Source organism: Tachysurus vachellii, chromosome 25, assembly GCF_030014155.1.
Source record: "Tachysurus vachellii isolate PV-2020 chromosome 25, HZAU_Pvac_v1, whole genome shotgun sequence".
Classification (NCBI taxonomy): domain Eukaryota; kingdom Metazoa; phylum Chordata; class Actinopteri; order Siluriformes; family Bagridae; genus Tachysurus; species Tachysurus vachellii.
This window is the reverse complement of record NC_083484.1, coordinates 4,193,923-4,217,510: the sequence shown is the minus strand read 5'-3', so window position 1 is coordinate 4,217,510 and position 23,588 is coordinate 4,193,923. Positions and strand designations below refer to the sequence as shown.

At 38.6% G+C, this 23,588-nt stretch overlaps 1 protein-coding gene across 1 annotated transcript in view; it reads right to left on the bottom strand.

The window, feature by feature from the left end:
* LOC132840451 (contactin-associated protein-like 2) overlaps window positions 1-23,588 on the bottom strand; it is a 116,830-nt gene that overhangs the window by 67,757 nt on the left and 25,485 nt on the right. Inside the window, exons 2-3 of the mRNA XM_060862109.1 lie at window positions 10,453-10,563; window positions 4,174-4,367 (exon numbers count right to left, since the gene is read on the bottom strand). Of these exons, the coding sequence (XP_060718092.1) occupies window positions 4,174-4,367; window positions 10,453-10,563 (305 nt within the window). The remainder of the gene's footprint in view (window positions 1-4,173; window positions 4,368-10,452; window positions 10,564-23,588) is intronic.

Below are 23,588 nucleotides of genomic sequence, written 5' to 3'. Positions count from 1 at the left end.
TATAAATGTGTGTGATTTTTTTTTTCATGCATTTAAACACAGTGGTTATAGACAAGGAAGGGAATTGGGGAATTTGCTCATACCAGCTTGAAGGTGAATATTCTGAAGTATTTTATTAATTTTATATTGCAGCAGTTGTTTTTAATTAGGAAAGAAAAAAATGCAAAAGGTAAAATTTCATCGTTGTACACCTGACCAATCAGGATTAAGAATACAACACAGTGGAATAATAAAATTTATCGTCACCCTTTGTCTCAAAAACCAACTCAGACCTACGCACTACTCTATCATCAGATAGCCCGATGGTTTTATCCGATATTTCTTACCTGTTGTTATAAAGGTGGTAAGAACAGACGATACTTCTGATCCGTCTCAGAAAAGAAAGTGCTAGAGAACTCACTACTTTTCACTTTAAAGCTAGCATTTAGAAATCTTTCCAGAACTGATCTTTCTTTCACACCTCCGCAAAATTGACGAACCCTGAATTTCAAATGCCCCCAAAACTGATCTGCATGGCTTCTTTGAACCGTTCTGAACTGCATAACTTTTATAAACTCTCAATTTCTCCACTGTAATTTATCTTCCATTGATGAATAATAAGAAAAAGCCATGGACTGTTATGACAGGTTTTTGCTTCAGTGTGCACACGGAGCTTTCTCCAGCTCTCCAAACTGTCAAAGTTGGATCTGCTGCTCAGTGACCTGTTTCGGAAGTTAAAGGGTGAACATAAAATGCCCAGGCAGTTATCATGTTCGGTCTCTCCAGACAGACAGGCTGGCTACATTTCTGAAAACAGGTGAGTGGACATGATACCAACAGCCTGGCACAAGATCTTATTTAATCTAAGAGCTTAGTGTGTTTTCACAGATTTATACCCTACATTCATACAAATTTACACACATACAAGGTGGGATACAAATATTTCCTGAATTCCAACATGGTGTAGACTCTTTATCGTATTGTATGACCATGAGTGGTATCATACTGTACCTTGTGCTTGTGTGTGGTATTTGTGTCGTTTGGTCAAATGTCATGTGCATGAATTTAGAAATTTTTGTTCTTCAATCCTCAGGGCAGGTCTTAATGAGCAACAGATTTGTAAGAAATTGAGATTTTGTTTGATAAAACCGATGCCAAAGAATTGACTAGAGCAAGTTTTTCAAGATCATCGCATCATGACAGGTCTCCAAATCCAAAAAAAAGTGGTAAAAAAGCCAAGTCAGGTCAATTTGTATATTAAGGCAATGATCATCAAATGTTTTAGCATTAACACATTTGCAGATATACAGACACACATACAAAACATGAAGCAATGCATGAACACATTTATAAACAATTTCTTTACTATAATCAGCTATTTTCACACCTGACTGAATCCAGTTTGTTGATGAGTCGAATCCAGCCAACAGATGCCGAACATAAGAAGCAAACGCCCAGCTGTTAAACTAAAAAAGCTAAGACAGACGCAACAGATGCTACATACAGTATAGTAAAGTATTATGAATCTGTTTCTTCTCTGTGGAGTTTTATCTTATGAATAAAACTCAATGAGCTGTGATGTTCGAGGCCCGACGTGAAGCGCGGTTACTGCTACTTTTTTTGATAAACACCAGATTTTGACTTATCGTTTTTCTCATAAGACTCATACAAATTATTGGTATTTTGTGGAATGTCAGCAAAACAATTTCCTATTATCACTTGTGTTAAATCAGCTATAATCGGCCCTTGGTTCACCTACAATTCTGTTTTTCGTTAGTCGACAGGATACAGCACACTTATCAGGTTAACGAAGACACCGCAAACACCTCTGTACTGAAAACCATCTGAGAAAGTAATAACGTTACCTCTGACTGTTACACCGCTTATACGGTCTAAAGAGTCCTAAGAGTTGTGAGATGAAAGAAGGAAAATATTTTAACATCAATGTGAAGATTTAAGATTAATGTTAACATTTCCTCAGACATTTATGGCACCTGGCAGAAGCCATTATAAAGAGCAACTTAAATTTTATCTCATGTTATACAACTGAGCAATTGAGGGTTAAAAGCCTTGCTCAAGGGCCCAAAAGGTGACAATTTGGTGGGCCTGGGATTCAAACTCACAAGCTTCCAATCAGCAGTCAAACACCTTAACTACTACAGTAAGCTACAACATCACAGATTTAACTTCATAATAATAATAATAATAATAATAATAATAATAATAATAATAAACTTTATTTTCTATAGCGCCTTTAAAAGAACATCTCAAAGCGCTTTACAAAAGCAAAATAAAAGCAACAAAATTACACACATATTATAAAGATTAAAATGAAAGCAACAAAAATAGACAATAAAATAAGCACTATGTAAAATTACAATTAGTCAAATTAAAAGCTACCCTAAAAAAATAAGTTTTAAGCAGAGATTTAAAAGTGCCAAGAGATGTTGCTTGCCTTATCTCAGCTGGTAATGAATTCCACAGTTTTGGAGCTAGTGAAGAGAAGGCTCTATCTCCCATCGATTTTAAACGAGTTAAAGGAACAGTTAAAAGACCAGTTTCAGAAGAACAAAGATCGCGAGATGAAATATAAGGAATTAAAAGATCAGCCAAATATTGAGGAGCTAACCCGTGTAAGGCCTTGTAGGTAAGCATCAGAATCTTAAAATCAACCCTACACCTAACGGGGAGCCAGTCAAGGACTCCAAAACGGGAGTAATGTGATCTTTTAACTTTGTTCTAGTAAGTATTCTCGCCGCCGAATTTTGCACTACCTGTAATTTGTTTAAGGTAGCTTTAGACACCCCGGCCAACAAGGCATTGCAGTAATCAATAAGGGAAAACACAAAAGTGTTGATGAGTCTCTCAGCAACAGAAAATGACAGAATTGGACGCAATCTGGCAATATTTCTGAGATGGAAGAACGAAGTTTTAACCGTATTTTGGATATGTGGCATCAAAAATTACAGAAACGTCATTCATTCATTCATCTTCTACCGCTTATCCGAACCTTGATGACCATGTCACTTCCCTAGCACTGTTTTATCCCTTCATAAATCAGAAGTTTCTTATTATAGAAAATCTAACATGCACCAATCCACTGGGGATTGTACAGAGATGTCACTTGGATTTAATCTGTATAAATCATGTATATTCTATTTATACACTCTTGTAGACTTCTCATCCATACCTGATATTAAAAGCAAAATAAGATTGAACAGGATTGAATATATTGTATCATCCACCAAATGCTGGACTGACTGGTTGGACCTGCAGCGGTGTGTGACGTGCAGCAGTTGTGTGTATGATGGCAAGGATTTCGCAAGATATAGAGCAAGGATTTATTGATCTTGTCACTTGTTGCAAATGAATTAGAATAAAATTAATTTTGAATTGTTTTATACTCATACAAATCATAGAGACATTTCACAAGAATTTTGTGAAATACACAGCATGTGATGATATGGAGAAAAAATGTGGAAAACTATATTTTGGGATTATTCATAGTCATTTTGTAGGTTATTTTGAGTGAATGTGTGAATCTCAAAGGGCTTTTTTACACCCGGTGACTTCATGTGTTTTCTCTGATCTGATAACTATCTGATTTGTTAAAACAGTTCCATTTACAGTACATTAGGCCACATAAATGTGTCTCGGCGAATCGGATATCGATCCGATTTTTCTACTCCCGCCCAAAATGCAAATATATTTGACCTCATTTCCGGGGTAATTGAAATGGAACACGCTTTGGTCTATGCGGTTTTCAGAATGCACACAAAAAAGAAGATGAAAAAACTCGTTACGACGGTTATGTTACAAAAAACAGCGCTTACTGTTTGCTGCGTTTTCGCTGGCATCAGCAGCGCATTTTAAGCCCCAACGAGACACCTGGGTGAAAGATCACCTGCGAGTGACGTACTTCCGTTTGGGAGGAGTATAGCGCTGACGTATGTGGCTTGAACAACCACATTCATTTACACCTGTCCAGTTTCATCTGAAATGCTTCCCAGACCACCTCCTGAAGTGGTTTGAACCATCGGATTTATATCCGTCTCGAAAACGTTTCGGAGGGCATTTAGACCTGGTCTTTTTACCGTCGGATAGCTATCGGATCACAGAAAACGCATGAAGTGACCAGGTGTAAAAAGCCCCAAAATGTTCTCAAAAACCACAGAACCTGAGTGCAGAATTTACCCAGATGTTTCCATCTTGATGGTAGGGTTTCCAGTTGCTGCCCGTGTCGCTGTAGAGCAGACGGTAACGTGTGGTCCAGTCCGAGCTGCTGTATCGACCCTGAGTGGCGACGGCAGTCACCTGCTTCCTGCTTCCCAGGTCCACTTGCAGCCACGGGTAATGATCAGTGTCGAGAGGAGACCAGCCTCCAGCACCTACACACAGGGAAAGAGCGATCCATTCACACAGCCGACTCGTTTCCTCTTGTGATTTACTCTAAAAATATTTTTGTACAAAATACCACTGAACGTGAAGACACCTTTTTTTTATTCAGTGTCTGTTTTCGACATCACTGCAGGGCAAAATAAAAAAATCTAAGGCTGAGAGATGGAGTGTGTATTTTGTACGTTCTGCATTGTGGAGAGGCTGCACAAAGGTCTGATTTAAAGAAGTGCAATTTTTCAAAAAAAGCTCAAAGCAACTGCTAATACAAATGTTTCCACACTTCTTTTTTTTATCAAAGGGAGAAGGTGCAAGAAAAACAAGTTACTTTAACACTTCAAACATATTCTCACACAGAGGTGTGTAGTAAACAGCTACAGTACATTCACTAACTTATACGATTTACTTATTTAAATTTTGCTTTTACTTTGCTGCATTTAGTTCTGTTCTTCTCTCCATTTTTCTTCAGGTAATTTAACCTCACCAGAATTTTATATTTCATCACTTGTTCTGTTTTAGTTCAGTAAGATTTGTCACATCCTCAGGTTTATTCTTGATGAACTTTAACACTCTACATCACTACCTTGTGTACACTAGCGGTTATTAAGGTTGCCAATGGCTGAGACATTCATTCATTCACTCATTCATCTTCTACCGCTTATCCGAACTACCTCGGGTCACGGGGAGCCTGTGCCTATCTCAGGCATCATCGGGCATCAAGGCAGGATACACCCTGGACGGAGTGCCAACCCATCACAGGGCACACACACACACTCTCATTCACTCACGCGATCACACACTACGGACAATTTTCCAGAGATGCCAGTCAACCTACCATGCAGGTCTTTGGACCGGGGGAGGAAACCGGAGTACCCGGAGGAAACCGGGTTTTCCTCTGGGTAATCGAACCCCTAACGGGAATAGAGGCGGGAAACGAACCCCTAACCCTGGAGGTATGAGTCAAACGTGTTAACCACTAAGCCATTGTGCCCCCTGATTTTTCCTCATCAGATGGTAAAAATAATAGATGATCTGCCTTACCTCATGTCTCATAAGGTTGTGGGTTCGAGTCTCGGGCCGGCAATACCACTACTGAGGAGCCCTTGGGCAAGGCACCGAACCCCCCAACTGTTCCCCGGGCGCCACAGCATAAATGGCTGCCCACTGCTCCTGGTGTGTGTTCACGGTGTGTGTGTGTTCACTGCTGTGTGTGCACTTTGGATGGGTTAAATGCAGAGAACGAATTCTGAGTATGGGTCACCGTACTTAGCTGTATGTCACGTCAGTTCACTTCACTTCACTTCACTTCACTTCACTTCACTTCACTTCCCACACATAAGCTTTCCATGAAGAAAAAAAAAGAAGCCTTTATTTTCTAACATATAAATTACAGCACAGTGAAATTCTTTCTTCACGTACCCCAACTTTGGATGTTGGGGTCAGAGCACAGGGTCGGACATGATACAGCACCCCTGGACAGAGAGGGTTATGGGCTTTGCACAAGGGCCCAACAGTGACAGCTTGGTAGTGCTGGAGCTTGAATCCTGATCCTCCGATCAACAACCCAGAGTCGTAACCACTCGAGCCACCACTGCACCATAAAGTAATGTTTGTGTTTCTGACAATTGTTTTATTTTTTAATTAGTTTTTATAATAGAGAAATTAATATAGTAGAAATATACAGATATAGATTAATATCTATATAAATAAGAATATATATGTAATGTCAGGTTCCTTTGTCAGAGCAGAAGCACAGACAGCAGTGACAAGTCTCTTGATAAGATGTGATGTAGGATTTGAGATTTGATCCTATTATATAGCCATTACTTGAAATCTGGCTTCAACAGGATAATCAGGGTCCATCTCTGGATAGAGAGGAATTGAGTGGCACAAAATGGCATCTTCAAAAAATAAAACACTTGGTCATTTTGATAAGTGTACACCCATGGAGCTAGCACATGAAAAACTGGGCTGGCCTGTTTGACCTAAAGACTAGAGAGAGTAAAAGAGAGGCTTAACAGTGACATAGTGAGAACAGAAAGCAAAGAAGAGGATGAGTGAAAGGAGATAGAGATAAGAAGACAGCCGGGGGGGTGACTGTACTGTAACCTGCCATGGAGACTGACATTCTGATAAGATAAGGGGAGTAAAAGAAAGCGAGTGGAAGGAGAAAGATGGCAGTACAAAGAAGAAAAAGGAGGTTGAATCGCAGACTGTGGAAATGCTTTAGAAATGCTAAGTAAAGAGACGTAAAAAAAGAAACAAACGAGTAGATCTGGTGGTGGAAATGAACACTGGAGTCCGGGGAAACAAAAAAACTTCATGAAAACCATACAAAAATTGGACGGACAGACTAAACACAATATGCAACATATTTATGTTGGTGCCAGTGTCTCGATTTCACTTTATTTAATTCGTATAAAATGGTATAAATGTTAGAGTTGGGCCCAAGACTGTTATATCAGCTTTTCAGAAATTGCACAATACCCTGAACAATTAAAAGCCAACCAGAACACCAATGATAGCACATCTACTGTAACACCTCTGCTGTCTAGGAGGGAAGGATGGCCTTACTCTTTCCTCTGTCAATCAGAGCAGCACCAGATAAACATTAGTGTCTCTGAGCTCATGTATTAGGAAGAGAGCTAATAGCATTAGGAAGAGAGCTAATAGCACTTTCTTGTAAATGTGTATAGGAGCAACTTTTTTAAAAGATACAACGGACGAAGAGAAAACTCACGGTTAATACACTCTTAATAATAAGAGTAAGGGTAAGGGTAATAAGGGTTCATAAACGGTTTAGCACCTACAGTATAGAACGTTTACTTTTACTTCATGAGAAAAATATTCTTTAGACTATAAAAATGTTTTTTATGGGACTATAAATATAATATTAAGAACCATTTGCTTAAAGGTTCTTCAGCAAACTAGAAATGTTTCTTCTATGGCATTGCTATGGACTAGCTAGTGGACAGGCACTGGACAATGTCCAGAATAAAGATTTACATTTACAGCATTTAGCAGACACCCTTATCCAGAGCAGCTTACATTTTTTATCTCATTTTTTGCAACTGAGGGTTAAGGGCCTTGCTCAGGGGACATGCAGTGCAGCCTGGTAGACATGGAAATCGTACTCACAACCTTCCGACTGGTAGTCCGGTACCTTAAACACTAGGCTACCACATCCATCGAACAATAGTTTTGTCATACACTTTTGTAGAAGAATGAACCTTCATTCATTCATTCATCTTCTACCGCTTGTCCGAACTACCTCGGGTCACGGGGAGCCTGTGCCTATCTCAGGCGTCATTGGGCATCAAGGCAGGATACACCCTGGACGGAGTGCCAACCCATCGCAGGGCACACACACACCCTCATAGAAGAATGAACAATTTTATTTATTTGTGCTTGTGTATTACTTTTGAACTCTGCTCTAGATTTACAGAGATTTTCCAACATTAATGCTGAACATTTCTTAATCTCTTCAAGTTTTCCAAAAATTACAGCAAGTTTGAGAAAAGTTCCCAAACCAGAAAATGACTTAAATGAGTTATAGCAAATACATATGAATATGTATTTCAACCAAAGAGAAATTTGAGGAAAGAAGTCAAATTGTTTGCATAGCCTATAAATGTCATTGTGCCTCAGTAGCAGGCTGAGGGGATTTAATTCACTACTGAGAATGAAAAATAAAATGAAGTGCAGGGATCACTGGGTTCTGTGCATCTTATTAACACTCCAATCTCATGCACGGCCACATTTCTATTCAGCAGAGACTTCGTTCTTGGGCTGAATGCTGAGCACAGCCATCTTTCCCCCTCTTGCCAGCCTCAACCGATTCCCAGCTCTCCCTCTCATTAGCTTCCTACTGGCTCGCCTGAGCGTCTGTCTTCAGTCCTCCCATCTCACTACCTTTCCATTTCCAGCTGTGAAGGACAAACAGGTTTATATTCGACAGGGATTTGACCTTTTCCTCCCTGTCTCTACTTCACAGATGAGCTATGCTAAACAGATGCCTCCATCTCTGCTGAAGGAGAAGACTGTAGAGGCATGAGACATGAAGAGGGAATAAGACCAGGACATCATTTTATAGTGGACTTTACCGAGGAATAGAATGGAAAATAATTGATTTTGCAAACCAAGTAAGGGTTAATACTCAAAGCAGAATAGCAATTATATATATATATGTATATATACACTCACCGGCCACTTTATTACACCTGTCCAACTGCTCGTTAATGCAAATTTCTAATCAGCCAATCACATGGCAGCAACTCAATGCATTTAGGCATGTAGACATGGTCAAGACAATCTGCTGCAGTTCAAACCGAGCGTCAGAATGGGGACGAAAGGTGATTTAAGTGACTTTGAACGTGGCATATTTGTTGGTGCCAGACGGGCTGGTCTGAGTATTTCAGAAACTGCTGATCTACTGGGATTTTCACGCACAACCATCTCTAGGGTTTACAGAGAATGGTCCGAAAAAGAGAAAATATCCAGTGAGCGGCAGTTCTGTGGGCGCAAATGCCTTGTTGATGCCAGAGGTCAGAGGAGAATGGCCAGACTTTTTCGAGCTGATAGAAAGGCAACAGTAACTCAAATAACCATTCGTAACAAGCGAGGTATGCAGAAGAGCATCTCTGAACGCACAACACGTCGAACCTTGAGGCGGATGGGAACAGCAGCAGAACCGGTACTAGTAAGGTGTACCTAATAAAGTGGCCGGTGAGTGTATATACACACACATAAGCAGCAGCGACCACCTCAACAGCAGATCTTTTTACAAAGACAAACCTACCTCCATCACCATCAATCTATCAATAAATGAGTAAACTTAGAGTTGTCATGGAGGAAACGCACAGATTTTAATCAGCCAATCATGCGGCAATATCACGATACCGAAAACCATGCATATACAGTACAGGCTTCAGTTCTTGTTCACATCAATCATCAGAAAAGGCAAAATTCTGATCTCTGTGACTTAACCATGGCATGGTTGGTGGGGTGTTTCAGAAACTCTCTAGAGTTTACACAGAATGGTGTAAAAACAAAACAAAAAAAACACTCAAGTGTGTGGCAGTACCCAGGGTGGGAACACCTTTTTGATAAGAGAGGTCAGAGAAAAATGTTCAGACTGCTTCAAGCTCCCAGGAAGAATCTGGTGGGAGAAAAGCATCTCAGACCAGGTGATTTTTTTCAGCTGTCCAGGATGGGTGAACCTGTGCCAGTGATAGTGATAGTATAACACCTATATACTGTATGTGGGTGATATTGATTTTCACCCTGCTAGTGAATGAGTCACTATAAACACTTTTACGGCCACTACTTCTACTTCTAGTGTCACTTCCAGCCTCTGCTGTATAAAAATTTGCATCTGGCATTCAGATGTCTGAATCCTTTCATTAGTCTCTTATGATGCTGCTTATCTAGTGTAGCTAATAAGCCTGTCTCGGTGATGTCATTAGGAATAAATACGGCTGATAAATGCCTGGGACATGAATGTTCCTGACAGGCTGTTTGCTTATCTGCAATAAAAACTAGAAAACTATCCTGCGGTTACATCAAATCAGACCTTAATGACTTGAGGGTGTTTGTTCTCATGACAGCCGAGGCTAATTTTCTGCTTACTGCAAGACTCCATTAAAATTTACGACTTCCGATTTTAATTGCTGGAAGTCAAGAGCCGAGTCTGATAGTTATTACACATTTTAGAAACATTTGGGTCTAAGGTAAGTATGCTATGATGAAGAAAGCTTTTATGGTATGGAACTGTGAATACATACCTATTGGGAAGGGTGAATAATAATCCTTCTCTCTATCCACTATTGTGAAGGTGTCAAACAGTGTAGCAGTGAAACAGTGCGCATTGTGTCACTGACATCCTGCAGATCCATTAAAAAGCCATGTCCTATTAAATATTTACACAAAGTCCACTGACCCATACTAACAGTGGTTTAATTAAGAGCGTGCCTCACATTCACCTGAGCTAGAGATTCTGTCAGCTCCAAACATCTAAGCACTCTAATAAGAATTTTTTTTTATTTATCGGTTAGAAAAAAACTCTTTAAAATCTCTCACCTCCTCTCCTGTTCAGTTTGGCGTATTCAGGAGTGTATCCGGTGGTGAACACCGATGAGCTGCTGAAGGCACTTTGGGAAAGGGGCGTGGCCAATGCTTCATCACATTTCTCTAAAGAAAACACAAAGAACAATAGATTCAAGATTCAAGATTTTTATTTGTCACATACACAATTATATAGAGCATACAGTATATAACTAGCAGTGAAATGTGAATCAGGTCCACTCCATGGACAGTGCAATTATTAAAACATACAACACAGATTAAAAAAATACAACACAGAGTGAAATAAAAGTAAACAATAAAAATATAAGAATCAAATATAAAAGAAGATGTATACCGTGGAATTAAATATACTGTAGAATAAAAATAGTGTGCATGAAAGTAAACTGTAGTCATAAATATTGAAATACACAGGGATGTACAAAAGGCAATGTACATATGCGCATTATACTGTAGTCTTAAATATTAAGATACACAGACGATGACGATGTGGGTGTTAGAATTGTAATTATTATTAAAGAGTCAATTACGAACGAATTGTCCGTAGTGTGTGATTGCGTGAGTGAATGAGAGTGTGTGTGTGCCCTGCGATGGGTTGGCACTCCGTCCAGGGTGTATCCTGCCTTGATGCCCGATGACGCCTGAGATAGGCACAGGCTCCCCGTGACCCAAGGTAGTTCGGATAAGCGGTAGAAAATGAGTGAGTGAGTGAGTGAGTGAGAGTGAGAGAATTAAGAATGAAAAGCATAGCACAGTTATCATCCTCGTCCTTAAACAGTACAGACAGACTCTGCATCACAAATGACTGGGATGAGAAACGGTTCTTACAAAATGGAAAGAAAAAAGTTGCATCACTCTTAATACTTTTGACTTCACTACAAGTCTAAAGCACTTAAGGCTTCAATGATTAGTCACTTCAAAATGTGCAAAGTGAACAGATGGTGCAAACCAATGAAGAGGAGTTTTTACAGTATCTGTTAGCACATCTCTGATCTCACAGGAAACACATGAGGACACCAAAGAAGAATTTAAGAACATTCTGAAGATTCACCTCTACAGCCTGAACTTCACTGACTTACAGGGGATGGGGTTGGAGGGGGACATATCAGAGAGAGAGAGAGAGTGAGAGAGAGGAGAGACAGACAGACAGACAGACAGACAGACAGACAGGTAGGATCTAAACCAACTTAAAGCCTGTCTCTGAATTCCTGTGTAATTTTGTAAGTGATCTAGGAGAATGTTGTGATCTATAGTGTCGAATGCAGCACTAAGGTCAAGTAGAACTAATATTAAGATGCAGACTTGGTTCGAAGCTAAGAACAAGTCATTTGTAACTTTAACAACGCAGTTTCTGTGCTATGATGTGGCCTGAAACCTGACTGAACCTCTTCAAAGATATTGTTCTCCTGTAAGAAGGAGCACAGTAATGGCATCATTTATCACACAAGGATGTGTTTTATAATTAAGTCAAATAATTCTATCCATCAACTCTACTTGACAGATCACAGCACTGAGACGACACTATTGAATATCTGTCTTTTTTTTCGGAATGGAGCTGGAATGTCAGATGATCGATTATGGACTATTAAAGTGGAGGTCTTAATTACTTCAGGCATACCCCTAGCATACAGTAGCTGTTTTAGCATCAGAGCTTCTCTAGAACAAACTGACTGATCTCTGACATGATGGAGATCTCTTGCTTATAGGGGTTTTTTTCTGTAAAGCAAAATGACCATGAAAGCATTCTGCAGAGTGGGATTTTCCATCACGGCATTTCTACTGTGACAACATGCTGAATAGCTTCTTGTGGCTGAATTAATCTTAAGGGATTTCGTGCTGAAACTCTAATCACATCATGCCAACTGGTTATTCATTCTCCCAGAAAGCCTCCTGCATCTGGCAAGCGTCAGTGTTCAAATTTTCAAAAATTGACAAAAGCCTTAGGAAGGACTTTTTCTGACAGACGAGAAAACTTTTAAAAAGGTTTGAATTTTCAGATAAACCCAAATGCAGAGAGCTTCCTCCTTACATACTGGATTAGTGTGTAAAGATCTATCCATCCATCCATCCATCTATCCATCCATCCATCCATCCAATTATCCATGTACCATTCCATCAAATCCCATCCCACCCATCCATCCATCCATCCATCCAATTATCCATGTACCATTCTATCAAATCCCATCCCACCCATCCATCCATCCATCCATCCATCCATCCATCCATCCATCTATCCAATTATCCATGTATCCATCCATTCAAACCAATTCCTTCATCAGAATCAGAAAGGTCTTTATTGCCAAGTATGTTTTCACATACGAGGAATTTTTTCTAGTACAGGAGCTCCACAATGTAAACATATAGCAATGGTAAGACATGAACACATAAATAGTAGACAGTTGTATGTGCAAATTGAAATATAAGTGTGCAAATTAAAGTAAAGATGTGCAAATTCAAATATGGATGTGCAAAATAAAATATAAATGCGTACTTGTAGACAATGTAAGAATAGGTTTTGTTTTGTGTATGTTAGGTGTTCATCAGATGTATGTTAAGTGTTCATCAGATGGATTGCCTGAGGGAAGAAACTGTTCCTATATCTGGTCGTTTTGGTGCTCAGGGCTCTATCCATACATCCATCTATCCATCCATCCATCCATCCATCTATCAATCAATCCATTCATTCAACTCTCCATGTATCCATCCTTCCCATTCCATCCTATCCCATTCATCCATTCCAACAATCCATCAATACATACATACAAAGATTAGCCACTATCAGTCTCTCCAGGATTTCTCAATTTTGCGATCATAAATTCACAAAACTCAAGATTGCAATAATCACTAAAATCCTGAAAGGACAATAATACCTGTGTGTATTTCACACCTTCATGCTTGCCACATTGTTCTTGAGTAGAAGCTTTTTTAATACCATCTAGCCTATTGCCTTCAAACACAAAACCCTGCTGATAAGCCCAGAAAAACATTTCTGAGGTACTTCAGATTGTCACTGTGTATCCCTCAACTACTGCATGTAATCCTTCTCCTTCTACAATCTTCTGCATCAAAATATAGACAGCAAACTTCATCCTTGAACATTTGAACCGATACAGAGAAAAGAATACTCCAACTCCAGTTCCTTGCTAATCAAATACAGAGTCAAGGCACACAGTCAGCTGGAATAGTTTTGATGGAGTGATATTTACTTGTTCAAAAAGGATCAAGCCACACAGGTAATTTGCAGAATTAGTAAATGGCTTTTGGAAAGATTTGCCGTGTGGCCATTCTGTGAAAGCAGCTCCTTATGTTATTTTGTCCTTTTTAAATGCACAAAACAACTGCAAATAAATGTAAGGATCTCCGGCCGGGGGTTTAAACGTCTCTCACAGCCGCCAGAGTCTGCAATTCACCCCAAAAGGGTTTTTATTTTATTTTGATCAGCAATAACTTTCAACTAAAGTAATCTAAGAAGAACAAATGTGTACCAAAGCGCTAATGCTGTAATCATAAAGACATCCCAAAACTCTTAATCGATATATGGACTTAAATTTGTGCTAAAAGTATGACAAAAATGCATAATAAGAAAGAAGAAATCACTCAAACGGAAAACTGTGGCACCAAATTTTCACTGCAATCTTCAAATTCTGTGTTAAACATTTTCTCATCTTCCTAATTTGCTAATCATGTTTAATGAATTCTGGTTCAAACCTCTCATATGGGGTGAGCCTAACAACGGTGTACTATTATTGGCTGGTGAGATTTGGATTGATAGTTCGCTGAGATGGAAGTTCGGTGGCATGAATTTTGGAGAATGTTCTGGCTGTCGTTCTGAATAGTTATAATATTGGTGGCACTTTGTAATAGAGATTACTTGTGTACTTCCTGTTAGTATATTAGTTTGCAATTATTATTTAAACATTGGGTAAATAGTTTGGGTTTAGGTTAATAATCTCATAAGAATATTTTTTTTGAGCTTCCACAAAGTGGAAGTCCAAAGTCCTTTCAAGGCACTTAGTATTGTTTCATTTTGTAATGTTCAGTAATGAAAAAGCCATTTTTTATCAACATTATACTGGGTTTTACTCAGAAGAGGACAGGTTCAGCTATACTGAATCTCAGCTACTCCCTGTTTAGGGTCGCCACAGCGGATCACATGGCCTACATATTTGATTTGGCGCAGGGTTACATTAGATGCCCTTCCTGACGCAACCTTCCCATTTTATCTGGGCTTGGGAGCGGCACTGAGATTTAACTCTTCAGTGGCTGGGTTAGTTCCCTGCCTGGTATTCAAACCCACACTGCAGCAACGATACTGCGGGATGATGCCGCTGGACCACCAGGAGGCTTAAATTGAATTAAATGTAATTATTAGAAAAAAAATGAAGGTCCATCCTGTTAATACCAGGAAGCACTGAATATATCATAAACTATTAGCAAGTTATACAGACTTTTCCAGGATCACAAGGAAAGAAGTTAAACTAGCAAGAAATGAGAAATCACAGAAAAACATCTGAAGTGCTTTCCAAACTTATTAAAGGGTACATCTAATTCTTAATGAGTTCATGAACCTGAACTGGCAGCATAAGTGGGCAGATTTTGGACAAATTTACAGTACAGTAGGTCTTGCCCCCCCAATCAAAGTTTGATTTTTTTTTTTAAGCCGAAGGGAAAAATAACACAGAAAATACCAGCATGATTTCTGATTGGCTGGGCAGCTTACAGTTTGCAGCAGCCCCACGCAAAAAAGCCCCAGCCCCATAGCACAGTATAAACCTATAAAGCAATAGTAGTGATGCTTGTGTTGGGGTTCAGGAGCCTTGTACATATATTGGTTATGGGGAGAACTTGATTAGGTTTGGGGCCACTAACACTGATTGCCCACTTATTATTTGCACCAACCCACCCTACTATAATAGGCTGGAACTGGACCTGTTATGAACTAGACACAAAATGCTGCCATATTAAACCCAGCACGCTTCCTGACAGATCTAAGTATCAAATATCAAGCTTGACTCTTTTGGGTGAATTCACAACAAGGAAACAGGAAATGAAGAACTCCTTTATGCTATGGGAAAGCCTCTTATAAAAAAAAAAAAATACATTACAATGTTAAAAGAAGAATAGATATTTATACAAACCCAGCATTCACTGCACACATCACTACCTTATCTGATCTGTTTCCTTGCCTTGAGCGCACTCTTGAATTCTATTTGACATTCACACCTTCGCACATTCAAACAGCAGACTCAGACTGAACAAAAAAAAAAAAAAGAAAAGAAAGTAAACGACAACATTTTATGTTAGAAATTAATTTTGTGGAAATTAATTTTGGAGCTAAAATGATGCAAGGAGAAAAAAATGTAGTCAATGCTTAAGAAAGCTTAAAAACCTGAATATTAATCAGTCACTTTATCAATAATCATGTAAAAATAAAAAAAATATTTATTTTAAATATAAATAAATATTTTATGCATCTATATCTTAATCTACTGGTTTAAAAAACAGGCGTAATGAGAAAATGTACATGCACACATACGTACATACACACACATACTGTACACACATACATACACACATACAATACATACATACATACATACATACACACATACATACACACATACATACATACATACATACACACATACATACATACATACATACATACACACATACATACATACATACATACATACATACATACATACATACATACATACACACATACATACACACATACATACATACATACATACACACATACATACATACATACACACATACATACACACATACATACATACATACATACATACATACATACATACATACACACATACATACATACAATACACACATACATACATACACACACATACATACATACACATACACACATACATACATACATACATACATACATACATACATACACACACACATACATACATACACATACACACATACATACATACATACATACATACATACATACATACAGTTAAATATATCGTAATGTCTATTATTTTTTCTATTTATTTATTTTGTAGTGAGATCACATACTAATTAATAATTGTAACATTTTCTATTTAACTAAAATCAGTTAAAATAAAAACATTTATCCAGCAAAATACTGAATTGCTTTTGTTCATGTTTATGTTCTTTATTTAATGTTTATATTTATACATTTATTTAGTTATTTAACACTATCCTACTTATAAAGGTTTTTTATATGTATTTTTTACTTAACTTCATTTTACCTGATTTTATTTACTTTATTATTTATTATGAGAAAATGAAATACTATATGCAGCATTAGTTACCAATGATTGAATAAGCATAAGGTCTAATTCGTTTTTATTTCTTTTTTTATTTAGTGATTAAAGTTTCTTTTTATTTTAAGTGGATTCAAATGTTTTTTTTTTTTTGCTTATTTATTTATAGGAAAAATATGATTTAATCTGTTTTATTTGAGTACATATTGTAAAAAATACAATATTTTATTGTATAAAAAAATAATAGAATAGTAGTTACAAAGACACAAGTGAATAATTACTAAATCATTTGAGGTGTGAGTAATAATTAGTCCACTGATACCGGCAGGGTTGTATGAGGGCATGACAGCAGGGGGATCAGTACTTATGACATTGAGGAAAAACTAGGCAAAAAAAAGCAGTGCAGCCTGGATTAGTAGTCAGTAGAGCTTCTAACGGCCCACATGACCTTTGTCACTTTAGCATTTTGAGCACATCCCTGAGTCGTCCACAGAGCTGTGTGTTAAACGACTGACAGGAAGGATGATAAAGCAGGGTGCAGATGAAAATGTGGGTATAGAGAGTGAGAGATGAGGTGGAGGGCATTTAGGTGCGACAAAGTGCAGGATGGATCTTTATTCTTACATGATGGAAGGTTTAGAGGCAGATGTATGACAGTTTATGGCAACATTTTGTGTTGAGGTTTGTATGGCAAAGAAGCAAATAAAACAGCTCAGGATAAAGAAAATATACTTAAATCGATATTTAGTAGTGTTAAGTATAAGATCTGAAGCATGATTAAGATGCATCAAATGCACAACATTTGTTGTAAAGACAAAAAAAATCCTTATTGGTTTTTTGCTTCTGAAATACATTTACAGCATTAGGCAGATGCCCTTATCCAGTCAATGTACATTTATACAGCTAAGCAATTGAGGATCAGGGGCCTTGCTCAGGGGCCCAAAGATTCAAACTCATGAACTTCCATTCAGTAGTTCATGACCTTAACCAATGAGCTTCCACTTCCCCTGATATACACTATACCATGCTTCAAATCAAAAGCGTTAAATTCCAAACAAAAATTCATCTGTATTGCTTTTAACAATGCCACATGGGTGATCAATTATGCCTATTACAACCAGGCATCTTAACAAACGAGCTTACATAAGTAATGTGACAGATTTAACCGGATTACTATTCAAAGATAAAAGAAACGAACCCACAAAAAAAGCCCACTCGTCTTCAGCTCCTCCTGTGCTTGTTTTGTGTTCCAGCTTGTTTGACATTTTGATAAAGTGCTCTAAAGTGCAGCTGACTGAATGTGAAACATGTGCACATGCATGCTGTTATTTCCCAGTACAAATTGAATGTGAACTTTTCTAACACGGTGGAATATGTCATCATTAATCCAACAGACGTTTTAGTCTCGGTAACAAGGGATTCGGAGTATTAAGATGTCTTGCTTCCAATCGCTCCCAATCCCATCAAAGCCATAACACAATCCATAGTAAGACAGATCTCTAGCTTTTGATATGTATTTGGAATAAAAAATAAAAAATGTAAAATGTAAAAAAAAAAAAAAAAAATTATAAAAAAACAGCACAAGTCGAGACTTTGGAATCGGGGTGATATTTTAGACAACTACAACAGAAGGAAAAAAGAAGAGGAAGAATGACAGAAAAAAAAAACATAAAATATTGTCAGTGAAAATAATAACAACTACAAAAAAATGACACAAATACTACAATGCAACTACAATGACAAAGAAAAAATCATTAACAACAATGACATACAGTAGAAGGGAAAAATGACAATAACGAAAAGGACAAATTAGGAGGTCTATTCACCTGAAAAAGTTCAAGCTAATGATAAAACCATATTATAATAACAGTGACTCCAGTTTGTCTTTATTTCAAGATTGTGTAGCATTGTCAGATCTCTCCATGTCTCTCCACGCTCATCTGTACGATAGCCGTCATGACACAAATACACTGTGGCCGTGAAATTAATCTGGAGAAATCTAATCTGTAGCTTCAATCTACAAATGTGTGGCTGAATCTTACACAATCTAAAACAGCCTCCCTTGGGCATCAGTAGCGCCTTAGTTAGTGACCTAAGCTTGTGAGTTTAAAGTCTACCGTTACTATGAAGCGCAACCTTTAACCCACCGCTCAAAACCTGCTCGAGATGGCGTGCACTCTTGTATCGAACAGTATAACACTTCACTTTGAAGTCAATCTGAATAAAAAGGTTTGCTAAACAAAATACTGGAAGAGTGTAACAGTGCTCATCTCCACACAGCGAGATCAAACACAGTACTCTCATTACACGACAACGAGTCGCAATTACAAAGCCACATCATGGGCAAAATCAAGAACAAGAGGCTTTATTATCTACTCATCACTTCCACATGAAAAGAAAGATTAATGATAATCTTTTGATGCAGCACAGAAGAGAAGATCTGTCTATTCGGTGCATGAAAACCTGCAGGGGGGAAAATAAACGCGAGATAGAAAATAGTAGGGTGGCTGTTAAGAGTCGATTAGCTGGAATGGTGGAAAAACAACAAGGCACATATTAAAGAAAGCAGGATAATCTTGTTTTTTTGATGGAAACATTATTACTGAAATACAGCTACTAAATCAAAATAAATTCCTTGCATTGTGACCAGCCATCCTGACCAGCCATCCTGACCCTGTATTCATTCATTCATTCATTTTCTACCGCTTATCCGAACTACCTCGGGTCACGAGGAGCCTGTGCCTATCTCAGGCGTCATCGGGCATCAAGGCAGGATACACCCTGGATGGAGTGCCAACCCATCGCAGGGCACAAACACACTCTCATTCACTCACGCAATCACACACTACGGACAATTTTCCAGAGATGCCAATCAACCTACCATGCATGTCTTTGGACCGGGGAGGAAACCGGAGTACCCGGAGGAAACCCCCGAGGCACGGGGAGAACATGCAAACTCCTCACAAACAAGGTGGAGGTGGGAATCGAACCCCCAACCCTGGAGGTGTGAGACCCTGTTATATACTGTACTTCTACTATATACACTACTAAAGATACACATCCTTCATGGAAGTAAGGCTGTTCATTGAGCTAAAAAGATGCTCAACTGACGGACGTCTCGCAACATCTCATCTTCCAAAATCAACAATTTCAATTAAACTACAGGAGCTAGATATGAGTCTACACAAGTGCATTAAAAAAGATGGGCTTGATGTGCTATATCCTAAAGGACATCCGTGATTAGAACTATTTAGGGATAAAAATAACCCCTTAAAGTGAGGTTTTTACAAAAAATTAAGCAAACCTTCCCTAAACCTTGGGACATTTCTTCAGTGATACAGTAGGCAAGTGTCATGATCGCTTTTGCTCAGCTGTTGACAGGCAGTTAAAGTTGAGCTTCAGCAGAAATCAAACGGTGAACATTTCCAAGTCGGGAGCCACTGTCTACTCTGAACTGTGATGTATAATATATGACCTGTTCCAGATACACCACAGGTTTTACTCTCATTAGACTGCTGCCTTGCAGACATGTCCTACAAGATTATACCTGCTGTCATTTTGACATTTTTCTCAAAGAGCAGACATCAAACCTACAAACCGATTCTCCGGTGGATTAGGTGAAGCTGAAAATATGTTCATTTTGAAAACGTTTAATAGCTCGATTTAGTAAGGGATAATTAAAGGGTTTATTTTTTTTTTATTTTTTAATTAGCGGTAATTTCATCAAATGTAACAACTTGTCATCAATAGTAATCGATGTACAAATTTACAACCATGTAAAATTTGAGTGGAACAATTTATTAGGAATCATCTGTTTAGATGAATAATATCCAAGACTGCAAATGAGCTGATTGTATTTTAATCATATTGGCTTTATTATTATTCTCTTTTGTTTCATGGGTTGCATTTTTTTATGTGGGTCCTCAAAATTTGGCAGAATCAGCAGATCCTAAATAGGAATATTGTTCTTGTGCTTTTGGGGAAGATCAGAATTATAGATCCCACATAGCAAACCTCCAAAATGTATTATTTCCTATAAGGAACATATAGGGGTGTGTTTATTTTTGGTTGTGAGGTCATGCAGACTAAAACCATAGGTGCTAGTGACATGAAACCTCAACATTAACTACTACACGGGGAATCTATTGGGAATACAACATAGCAATTATTAAGTATTGGGAAAATATTACAACTGCCACCTAGCAACACCCTAGCAACCAGTACTGAGTTAGCAACTACCTAGCAGCACATTTTAATCTACTAGAATATTTTAGCAACCATCTACGATATGACTTTAGCAAACAAATGGGATAACAACCAATTAAATTCACACAAGATTAACAAACAAATTTTTAACCTTTTAGACATTTTTATCTTCCAATGTTTATATTTTAATTTTAAGAGTATAACCTTTTAGATGTTGAACCTCTACATAACAGTTTAAAGATGTAATATTGTAAAATCAAAGACAACAAATTTTTATATTAATATTTTTTGAGCAGGATCGGTAAAACCCAAAACATTTTCATTCATGAAATTTGATCTTCTAGCTGTGGACTTGTGGATCTTAATATTCTATCATTTATTGTGATGTGCTCTTCAGCAGTGGAAGTTCGAATTCAGGTTCTGTCCCGTGTTTTCGCATGTTCTCTCAATTCTTCAGGGGTTTCCTCCTGGTACTCCAGTTTCTTCCCCAAGTCCCAAGACGCATATTGTAGAACAATTGTCATCTCTAAATTTTAGTGTGAATGAAAGTGTGTGAATTGTGTGTAATAGTGTGGGATTGTGACCTGTTATGGGTTGGAACCCTGTCCAAAGTGTCCACCAAAATGTCCTCAGAGTTAAGGGATAAACTTCAGGCTCTATGAGACCCTGTGAAGGATAAGCGCTACAGAAACTGGATTGATGGATGATCTTCAGAGGAGGTAAAGTATTTTACTGAAATAAAAACTGGAAGAAACTTCCACACAGAAATCAGCTGTAATACCCTTGACCTAAAATCCTCCTGTTTCCTTCTGATTCCTCTGTCAGCACTATAAGATCTGCTTCTTCCTTACAGACGGCAGACAATGATCGATTTCCAGGTCACAACCTGAAGGACGTCGAGCAGGCATCGTCTAAATCAAAGTTTCAAGTTTTAATGTTTCAAGGCAGCATCATAACTCATTCAGGTGTTGGTTCATTTTTATTCAGACTAGCAAGCTGGAATGTTTAAGCTGATTATACTTTACTTAAAAAAAGGCACCTTTTGTACTTTAATTCAGCGCTGGGATTATAAAGTCTGCTTCACTCTTTGGCAAAGAGACTTAAAGTCTCTGAAGTTAATTACTTGCAGGTTTTGAAGTGGAACTGATTAGGAGGGAAAAATTGCTGAATCATGATGTTCTGAAAGTTTTGAGTCATTAAGTTTAGTCCAGTGAGTGAAGTGTTTCTACCAAATCGCAGTGTTGCAGTTTTCATTTTAGTCTTACATACTGTACATCCCAAAAGAAGCACATAGCGATGCAACGATGTCATCAAGTCAGGTTTTAAAAATAATAATAATGTGGTTCAAGTAAAGTGATGAGCCATGAATGGGCAAAGAAACTGGCGTTCTTTCCCATTTCCCATCTCAAACTATTCAACTTGGAGTCATTCATTCATTCATTCATTTTCTACCACTTATCTGAACTACCTCGGGTCACGGGGAGCCTGTGCCTATCTCAGGTGTCATCGGGCATCAAGGCAGGATACACCCTGGACGGAGTGCCAACCCATCGCAGGGCACACACACACTCTCATTCACTCACGCAATCACACACTACGGACAATTTTCCAGAGATGCCAATCAACCTACCATGCATGTCTTTGGACCGGGGGAGGAAACCGGAGTACCCGGAGGAAACCCCCGAGGCACGGGGAGAACATGCAAACTCCACACACACAAGGCGGAGGCGGGAATCGAACCCCCAACCCTGGAGGTGTGAGGCAAACCTGCTAACCACTAAGCCACGGTGCCCTCCTACTTGGAGTCATGCATATTAATTAAGTTTTTTTTTTGAGACAACAATATTCTGGCTGAACACTTGCTGAAATATACCCCGTCTCTCTCCAGATTCTCAACTTCTTCTACTTGTAAGTGAACAAATAGGAAATTAAAACTGATGTTATCAACCATGAGACTGAAGGAAGAGGAAATCCTTCTTGCATGACTTCATTTCCAATAACGCTTTTCTGAAGAAATCAGTGTAGGGTCAGTTGGGAAATTGCGCTATGCTTTGTGATGTTAATGCTAAATTACGTCGTGTGCATGTGTAATGAATGTCTATCAAAGAAATCATGAATGAATTTAAGTTGCATTAATAGATGTGATTTGAATATGGTCTCCTTATGGACATTGTATAGTATCATGTATTATATAGTTAAATCTCATAAGCATGTTTAGCGGGGGCACGGTGGCTTAGTGGTTAGCACGTTCGCCTCACACCTCGAGGGTTGGGGGTTCGATTCCCGTCTCCGACTTGTGTGTGTGGAGTTTGCATGTTCTCCCCATGCCTCGGGGGTTTCCTCCGGGTACTCCGGTTTCCTCCCCCGGTCCAAACACATGCATGGTAGGTTGATTGGCATCTCTGGAAAATTGTCCGTAGTGTGTGATTGCGTGAGTGTATGAGTGTGTGTGTGTGTGCCCTGCAATGGGTTGGCACTCCGTCCAGGGTGTGTCCTGCCTTGATGCCCGATGACGCCTGAGATAGGCACAGGCTCCCCGTGACCCGAGGTAGTTCGGATAAGCGGTAGAATATGAGTGAGTGAGTGAGCATGTTTAGCCTATTGGCTTGATCTGAAGTGTTAAAGAACATTTGCATGAGAAGGACTGAGATT